The sequence below is a fragment of the Neolamprologus multifasciatus genome, chromosome 18 (assembly GCF_963576455.1).
Source record: "Neolamprologus multifasciatus chromosome 18, fNeoMul1.2, whole genome shotgun sequence".
Lineage (NCBI taxonomy): Eukaryota > Metazoa > Chordata > Actinopteri > Cichliformes > Cichlidae > Neolamprologus > Neolamprologus multifasciatus.
The window spans coordinates 19,925,309-19,934,413 of NC_140456.1; the positions used below are offsets into that span (position 1 = coordinate 19,925,309).

At 38.5% G+C, this 9,105-nt stretch overlaps 2 protein-coding genes across 2 annotated transcripts; both read left to right on the top strand.

Annotated features, from left to right (window-relative positions):
- Positions 1–808: 808 nt before the first annotated feature.
- mrps14 (mitochondrial ribosomal protein S14) lies at positions 809–3,229 on the top strand. Its single transcript, XM_085141649.1, has 3 exons — positions 809–914; positions 1,850–2,014; positions 2,169–3,229. The coding sequence occupies exons 1-3, from the start codon at positions 846–848 to the stop codon at positions 2,349–2,351; spliced, it is 417 nt and encodes a 138-aa protein (XP_084997775.1). The 5' UTR covers positions 809–845; the 3' UTR covers positions 2,352–3,229.
- Positions 3,230–3,999: 770 nt separating this feature from the next.
- On the top strand, positions 4,000–8,322 carry cacybp (calcyclin binding protein). Its single transcript, XM_085141648.1, has 6 exons — positions 4,000–4,146; positions 5,028–5,238; positions 5,371–5,467; positions 5,559–5,658; positions 6,718–6,812; positions 6,985–8,322. The coding sequence occupies exons 1-6, from the start codon at positions 4,129–4,131 to the stop codon at positions 7,145–7,147; spliced, it is 684 nt and encodes a 227-aa protein (XP_084997774.1). The 5' UTR covers positions 4,000–4,128; the 3' UTR covers positions 7,148–8,322.
- The last annotated feature ends 783 nt before the right edge of the window (positions 8,323–9,105 follow it).

A 9,105-nucleotide genomic window follows, 5' to 3' on the forward strand; every position in this document is an offset into this window, starting at 1 on the left:
TTTCTCTCTGTTACTGTAGGGCAGGGATGTCCAATTCCAGTCCTCGAGAGCTACTTTCAGTAGTAGTAGTAGTAGATGCATCCCTACTCCAACACAGCTGGATCAAATGGTTGGATTACCTCTTCAGCATGCCATCAAGTTTTCAGGCCTGATAATAAGCTATTTATTTGATTCAGGAAGAAGGATGTGTTTAAAAGCTGCAGGGCCGTAGCTCTCGAGGACTGGAGTTGGACACCCCTGCTGTAGGGTCTCACCCTTACAAAATAAACTGCCTTGAGCATCAGTTATTCAAATAATATTTGTTTATTATACTGTGATTTACACTGTGGACAGAGTAAAAGTGAGAAAAAAATATATTTTTGAGACAAAAAAAATGTAAGAGTAATGTAATGTTTGGGATCAATAACTCATAAGAAATATTGAAATCACATTATCAATCGACTGGTTGGGAGGTGTCTGTAGAAGCTGTCTACAAAGATAAATCATGAAAAACAAAATACATGTTTCAATGCTCACAATCGCTGAACACTCACATAGCGATTTAAACAGAAATCAGCTTGTAGTATATGTGAACTTCCTTGCAGTTTAAGATAGAAAAGTGAGGCGAAGTCTGTCTTTGATTGAAAAAAAAGACACACTTTTCCTATTTTTCCCTGTTACGAGTTTTTTCTCATAAATTTGTCACGGTTTACTTGTAAATGTGTCGCGTTTTCGCTCATAAATTTGACAATTTTTTAGGCACTGTACGTCTCATTTTATCTCGTCACACTCCAGGTCGATAGGTGGCGGTAAAGTTGAGTGTTTTTCTTTCAACCTCCGGTGGTTTCGCGCAAGTCAAATCCAATATGGCGGTTAACAGACTAACATGTTTGGGGTTAAATGCCCTTTATTCCACCGTCTGCGTCCCAAAGCAGGTAAAGCATTTACTGTAATCTTGCATGTATTAGCTGAGGTTGTGTTTTCATTCAGACTCAATCTATTATCTCTGACTTTCGGTCGATAAATGTAACATTGGCTATTTTACTGATGTAGCTAGCGTTCTGACGTTAGCTTCCCGGCTAATGCTAGTTAGCCTGCTATGTGTCAAACCTGGCTCAGTATGGTTCTTTGAAGGGTTTAACAGGACATGATATATAAATTATAAGAGGACAGGTAGTATATGCTCAGTCCCCGTGCTTGTTCTAGCAAGAAAGGTTGAGTGATTAACTTCTTTTTACGCTATTGCTTCTAATGATCTTGAAAGCAAGATATTTAAGCTGAATAAAATGATGACTTTTGTTAGCATTAATTGTGTCCCGTTATCCCTCAAGATCAACCGATTTCTTTTACAGCTGAGCGCTCTTTATATGGATAAAATTATTCCCTGTTTAGTTTTACTTGAACCTGCAAAGTGAGCCTTTTGTTAACACGATCTGTGTGGAATATGCAAGCGTCATAGGAAGACAAGTTTTCAATGGATCATCAGAAGTTGCATGTAGTAGTTTTATGTCCGAATCACCAGGGTCTCTCACCCTCTGTTATTTCGGAAGCATACGAAGGAGGTTTCATTTATTTTTTGGCTCACATCTGTGTGTGTCTGTTGTCTTGGGCTCCTGATGCTCTAATTCGGGCAAACTTGATTTCTATCATAGAACTGAAACTGCTAACATCAGGTCAGATGCTGTATTTTCAAGTGAAAGCTTGTCCAAATGAGCCGAAATAATCAGCTTTTGGTTTAGACTGCTCTGGCTTGTCTGAAAATTGTTAGGGCCTAAAGGTGGTTCAAACAGTTAGAGCTACAGTGTGTGTGTAATTGAGTACAGAGGCAGACTAAATACTTGTTCACTAACTGAAGGAGCACTGTTTGCAGGCATTGAGGAGCTGCTGGGGGGCGGTGGAGCAGGTGAGAAGTTACTATGTTGACTGGAGGATGCTGAGGGATGTCAAGAGGAGGCAGATGGCCTTTGACTATGCTGATCAGAGGTTACGAATTAACGCACTGAGGAAGAACACCATCCTACCCAAAGAGCTTCAGGTATATACTGAAGAAGGACACCTAAGTCATATGTGTATTAATAAATAAATCAGCAATGGTAATGATTGAACTGTTACAGAATGAATCCTTGAAAAGACATTAGTACAGAGTGAAGTACTAATGTCTATTTACTTATTTATTCATTTTTTTGCAGGAGATAGCAGACAAAGAGATTTCAGCACTACCCAGAGACAGCTGCCCTGTGAGGATACGTAACAGGTGTGTGATGACTTCCCGACCACGAGGAGTGAAGCGGAGGTGGCGTCTTAGCCGTATTGTCTTTCGTCATCTAGCTGACCACAATCAGATGTCTGGGATTCTGAGAGCAAGGTGGTGATAAGGTCTCACTGGACATTTTGAAAAACAAGATTTTTCAGTGGTTATCAATAGACTGCTACATTTGATTACTTGTGTAAATTATGTTTTCCTTGATCAGTAAGGTGGTGTTGCTTCCTTGTTAGCTTTCTTAATATGAAATATTGAGAAAGTTTATGAGTACTGATAAATAAATGAATTACATTACAGTTTTGTAAGTGTCTTGGTCTATTATAAAATGTTATGTGTAATATAAAAGTTTTATAAAAGCTTAACACCTTCTACTGTCACAGGAAAAGAAGTAAGTTATTTTTTTAAGGTAATGGCTGCCCTAAAATGAGATGGAATTCATAGGCAAGAAAGCCCACATTTTCCTTTCACTTACTTTCTTTTCATTTATTCTGTATATATTATATAACTGGTCTTTTATATAGTTGAAAAGTATCTCAGATGTAACAAATACCAAACGTGTGGAACTTTTGCTTCAAAGCAGGATGGATCCTTGCTTTCATTTGGTTAGCACCACATTCTGGTCTTACCATAAAATGTTCCAACAGAAATGAGATTAATCAGACCAGGCAACAATCTTCCTTCCAATCTTCTTCCAATTTGGGTGAGCCTGTGTGAATTGTGGCTTCAGTTTCCTGTTCTTAGGTGACGAGTGGCACTCGATGTCTTTCTGCTGCTGTTGTTTTGATATGTTGTGTGTTGTGGAAAAAAATCAGTAGAGTATGAAAAGAAACTGGTTTTCTGAGATTTATTTTATTTTTTTGTGTCCTCTCCGGCACTGTAGCAATCAGAATTATTTTCTAAAGGCCAAGAAAAATGCCCACCAGATTTATTTTCCCAAGTAGACCATTACGGCTTCTGCTATACAGGTCCACTTGATTGTCATATTTTATTCAACCTTCACAATAATAATAACAATAATAATAATAATAATTATTATTATTATTATTATTATGAAAATCTGTGTGATCACCTGCTGAGAGAAAAAGAAGACAACACAGTAGGGAAACCACAGCAACAACCAACATAAGCATCAGTAACAGTAAATAATAAATAGTGAATGTTACTAAGCAGCATACAGTGTGTGTCTGTGAGTGCCTGCTTGTACACCTGTGTGTGTGAGAGTGCACTTATGTTCATGTTTTTATAGAGGTTATATCATTCAAAACACAAATTTTCCTCTATGTTATCCATTCAGAGATGCTGCTTCTGCTTTTTCTACCATGATTGTAATGAGTGACTATTTGAGTTAATGTTGCCTTCCTATCAGCTCCGAGCAGTCCCAGTAGACTCTGACAAAAGTCACTTAAATCAACTTTCTTCCCTGTTGATCTTCACCACATCTGCATGTCTAAATGCACTGAGTTGTTGCCATGATTAGTTATTTGCATTAATGAGCAGATAAAGGATCGAGTGGCCAGTGTGCGTATATATAATGCAATTAAATAGAATGTGTCTCTTAAAGTTGTGCAAGTTTGTTGAAAGCCAGCAAACTGTAACATTCATTTGATATTACATTAAAAGGTTCAGTAAAAAAGTTGAAATTACCTTAAAACGGTTCATTTCATTCATGTCATGCTCTACATACAAGGATTCTTTGCTGTTTAGCAATGGTTAAACCAGTACAGTAGGTGGCGGTAGCACACCTGTAATCGGCCTTGCAAATAGCCAAATGAAGAAGACGGAAGAGCCATTGGCGTTGGAAAGAAGCGCCGCTGGAAAGTAGTCTGAGAGCAGTGAAGAAGAACCGCAACGGCATTTCATAGTGTAGCTGATACTGATAAGCCTGAATGGATTTAACCGAACAGGTGAGCAGAATCGTTTCATTCAGTTTAGTGTTCAGCAAAACTGCATCTTTTAAGGTTTAGCTGAGGTAGCTGGATTTACATAGATACAGTGAAATCAGTGCAATACTTGCTAACGTCAGTCCTATCAACCCGTGACGAGCAGCTGCGTGATGCCTGATACATTTCTTTTTATTATTTTTTTCTCCAGGGTAACGTTACAGTTGTAAACTAAACTAAAACTACGATTACAAATACGATTACAGTCGGTGGCGGTGCGTGCCAGTAGCTCGCGGCCCAGCTTAGCTGTTAGCTTTTAGTGGACTACCAGAACATTCTAGCAACATCATTCAGTGTAAAACAACTACTGCGCTGCTAAACAAATCAGTACGGTAGTTACTCGGCGTCTCTGTTAGCTGTCTGGAGATGTTACTAGACCCACTCATGTACAGTATCATTAAGCACTTTTACATTTGAATTATATATATATACATACATATTACAATTCATCTGTAAAGGATCTCTCCAGACATGAATAACTGTAATATGTACAGGCTTCTAAGTTGTTTAGATGCCAGATAAATCGCAGACAAATGCATAGTTCCAACATGTGTTGTGAGTTAGGTTAGACTACATTTAAATAAAGTAATATGACTTCGAGAGTGGATTGTGGGAAATGGGTTAGTGACTAAATAATTATTGTAGAAGGCACTTTCTTCTTACTATTTATTAAGTTACAATATAAATTTTTATTTAGAAATGAAATGTTAGCTTTTGCACATTTATTTACTTAGTTTTTTTTGTTTTTTTTAATTAAACATGTTTGGTAGATGGATTCAAACAGACAGCACTACTCTATTAGTGGATGTGCATGTCTCAGTGATTGTATTGTTCCCCTCATACAGATTACACAGTTGGAGGCAGACTTGCAGGAGCTGGGGTCCCTCTTGGAGAAGGCAGAGAGGAAAAGAGTTCAGGATCTGCTTAAACAGGAGCAGAAAAAGGTGGAGAAGGAGCTCGCAGCTAAACGACAACAAAAAGAACAACAGGCTAGGAAGGAGGCAGACCCATCTGCAGCCACTAAGGCAGCATACACCGTCAAGATTACCAGCTATGGTATGGGGCAGTTATCGAGTAGCACTATCAAACATTACTGAGAAAACCAAGCGGTTAAGATGCGTTCAAGAGCTGGGGAGGGGAAAAAACAGTATTTCAAAATTGTTCACATGTGTATCATCTTTTCTGCAGCATGGGACCAGTCAGATAAGTATGTCAAAATTTATCTGGCATTGAAAGATGTGCACAAAATATCAGCAGATAATGTGGAGGTCAAATTTACAGAACGGTGAGTTGATAATCAGCATAGTGTTCAGTTTGTTTATACATTCCTGTTCCCTTATCAGTGCACGTGAATTTGCCCCTTGTCTGTGTTGCAGGTCATTTTCTGTGCTGGTGAAGGATCTAGATGGCAAAAACCACGAAATGACAGTTCTGAACTTGTTGTATCCAATCAATGAACAGGACAGTTACAAAAAGGTAAACAAATCATCTGCTGCTTACTCAGCTTCTTCTCCTCAGTCCAGCGGCCATGAGATGTTTGTATTTCAGAAATCGGTTGCTGGCTTTGGGTCAAAAGTCTTTGTCATCTTAGATGAGTGGGTGTGCGTTAGGAAGCAGTGGTGCAATTTCTCTCAGCAGACTATCCCCATATTTCACAAAACTGTGTAGGTCTTTGATATTGCAGGCCAGTAATCGGCCAAATACTTGCAATATATACTTCTTCTCTCTCTCCTTCTCTTACAGCTAAAACATCAGTTTGCATGAAGCTGTGCATAATGCAGGTTTCCCCTGCTGTCTGTCAAGAGGGTAATGCTTGACAGGCAGCCACTCCGTGCTACTCAAAAGCTCTATGGCAAGACTTTGGATCAAATCAAAGTTTTTATTTTTTAAGATTGCTTTTGCATATTCTGCATCATATCAACAGTTCTAAGCCATGTTACCTCTTGCAGCCATCACACTAAATCTCTTTTAAACCAGAGAAAAATAATGTTAGATGGTTGTAATGTAAGCTTGCTGCTTGATGAAGAGTAATGGAAAAAAAAAAATTAAAATCATGTACGCATCAATGTAGCTAAGAAAGCAAAAAAGGTACCTTGTGCATCATTTTAAATAGATGCATTTATTTGTATTTATTTTAAGATTTCAGGAAATATTAGTCATTTTGCAGAGAAAAACTGGAGTAGTGATTCTTAGTGATTGACCTGTTCGTCAGAGAAAAGTAAGCATCAATGAAGAGCCAAATAAAATAAAAAATTTAAAGTTAAAACAAAATTACATGAGAGCATGTTGCTGGTTTATTAATTTTGTAGCCTTATTACCACAGGTAACATGTTCTTGCTTTGGTTCTGATGTGGATAATTAAGAATTGTGTGGCCACTAGGGGGCAGCAGACACCCAATTTCTAAGCTTGTGGCAATAAGTTTAAATATACTGCATTAACTTATTAAGGTGGCTATTGTGATTATATGTAAACCTTGTTAAATGCAGTGTCAGTGTTGTCCACACTCTGAAACTGTCTTTTGCTCTCTGCAACAGATAAAAACAGACATGGTCTTGGTCATGTGCAAGAAACAGTCAACAAAGAAGTGGGACTGTCTGACGGCGGTGGAAAAGCAGTCTAAAGAGAAAGAGTGAGTTAGAAATTTGCTTATTGATTTTAGTTTGTGAAATAAAGTGCAGCAACAGTGCTGTGTCTCAAGCCACTGTGACTGCAGTGCAGTGATTGGGTGCACACATACTACATGAGAGCAATCCAAAGAATTGTTTGCACCATTAAAGTATTTTCCTGCCGCCTTTCTACAGAAAACCCAGCCTTGACGATAATGCTGACCCCGGCGAGGGCCTGATGAATGTGTTGAAAAAGATTTATGCAGAGGGAGACGACGAGATGAAGAGAACAATCAACAAAGCTTGGACAGAGTCCCAAGAGAAGAAATTAAGAGGAGAGGAGATGATGGACTATTAAATATTGCCACTTTTCCACAGCAGGACCAAATGAGAGCTCCAAAAGTTGAAGCAGGCATGACTTAATTATTGAAAGTAAAGTCTATATACACTGCTCATAAATAATTTGTTTAAAGTAATGTCTAAGCTTGGGATGGCCTCAATTTGGCCCTGCTTTGAAAACCAGGCTGCTGGTGTTCTTAGTGATGGGCTACAACTCATCTGTCACACAAGTAAAAGGATGGAGTCCATCACATGATGACCTGAAGACTGCAAGAACGCACACATTTCATCACAGCTGACGTTAAGAGTCCAACCTGTGGGTAGAAAGCAGGGAAAATGTTGTCTGCTTCACCACTTACATACATTCCCCTATGTGTTTTGTGAAGTCGCACTTAAAGGGTTAAAGGACCACTGCTCAGTCATTTCACAGCTCTTGTTCTTGTTTTCCTGGCTTGTTTCAATAAAATGTCATGTTGTGGTTTAAATTGGACCTGGGTAAATGTAATTGTTCATTTTCAATGGTAGTTGAAAATCAGTAGATTAATTAATTAATTAATTAATTAATTAATTAATTTTTGTCTTGTCAGCTATAAATTTGCCAAAGTTCTCTTACTTCTATTTATGAAGTAAACCAGAGGATAGTTTTCTTTCTTTTTTTTAATCTTTACATCAGCTGTATGATTTTGTAAATCCACAAATAAGTCATGTAGCATACAAAGACAGTAAACTATCTTGTGTCAGCCTAGTGTAATACTTTACTGCATGCAGGTATGTTTAAAACTACATTTTCCACAATCCTTTTTTTTTTAGTTAGAAGTTCTGCAATACTTGATGTGACTGATTTTTGCAGATTTTTTTTTCCGACATTGTGAAAAATGTGTGTTTTCACTTTTGCTGGTTGTTCTCTGCTCTCATAAATACAGCTGTTGAACTCAGAGTTTTTCCATCTGTCTTTCGAGCTTAAAATTAGATTTAAAAAGTTATTAAGCATTTTATTGCCATTTATATCCACTGGCTGACGTTTTTAGCTAGCCTTCCCAGTTAATATTTCACGGAGTCCTATCTTAGATGTGTTATGAAATTACAAGATGTGATTTGCCTGTCCTGGAGACATGGATGGGTTGTGTAAAATGTGCATACACTGGCCACTATTAAATGCATGGTTATTAACTGCTCGATAACGTGCATATCTAATTACTAGGGGTGCAACAATACTCATATCGATATTGAACCGTTCGATACAGTGCTTCCGGTTCAGTACACATATGTATGAACAATACAATTTTTTTTATTTATTTTATCAACTTTTCTTCTGACGATGCTGTCTGTGTTGAGCGCTCAGTGGATCTGCGTTCGACTACTCCGCCTAGGCTGCACTGTCGAGCACACATCCACTGAGCGCAGCGCAAGCTAGCAAAACAGAAGCTAAGCTCGTTGCAACATGGCAACTGGCTCAACGCTACCCGAAACTGAACCTCCCCCACCCTCATTCAGATCTGACGTCTGGAACTATCTTGGTTTTCATGTGAAGCATGACCCTGATGGTAAGCACGTCATGGACAAAAGTAAAACAGTATGTCGGATGTGCCACGCAATGCTCAATTGGTGGGAACTACTGTGTTAGCGCAGTTAGCTTGTTAACGTGTTGCCGCTGTCCAGCCCCAAGCACGGGGCGATCCGCGGTAGCTCCTTAACGAAGATTTGCCGCGTTATAGCGTTAATGTACGGTGGCCCTGAGAGGCCAAACGGACTGCAACTTCAGAAAACACTTGCAAAAAGAAAAATGCTGCAAAAAGAAAAATGCTGCAAAAAGAAAAACACTTGCAAAAACAAAAACACTTGCAAAAAGAAAAACACTTGCAAAAACAAAAAGCGCTGCAAAAAGAAAAACACTTGCAAAAACAAAAAGCGCTGCAAAAAGAAAAACACTTGCAAAAACAAGAAGCGCTGCAAAAAGAAAAACCCTTGCAAAAACAA

Coding starts and splice junctions, on each gene's coding strand:
- mrps14 (XM_085141649.1), top strand. CDS start 846: ATGGCGGTTAACAGACTAACATGTTTGGGGTTAAATGCCCTTTATTCC. Junction 915..1,849: donor CCGTCTGCGTCCCAAAGCAG/GTAAAGCATTTA, acceptor CACTGTTTGCAG/GCATTGAGGAGCTGCTGGGG. Junction 2,015..2,168: donor TCCTACCCAAAGAGCTTCAG/GTATATACTGAA, acceptor ATTTTTTTGCAG/GAGATAGCAGACAAAGAGAT.
- cacybp (XM_085141648.1), top strand. Junction 5,239..5,370: donor CGTCAAGATTACCAGCTATG/GTATGGGGCAGT, acceptor TCTTTTCTGCAG/CATGGGACCAGTCAGATAAG. Junction 5,659..6,717: donor AACAGGACAGTTACAAAAAG/GTAAACAAATCA, acceptor TCTCTGCAACAG/ATAAAAACAGACATGGTCTT.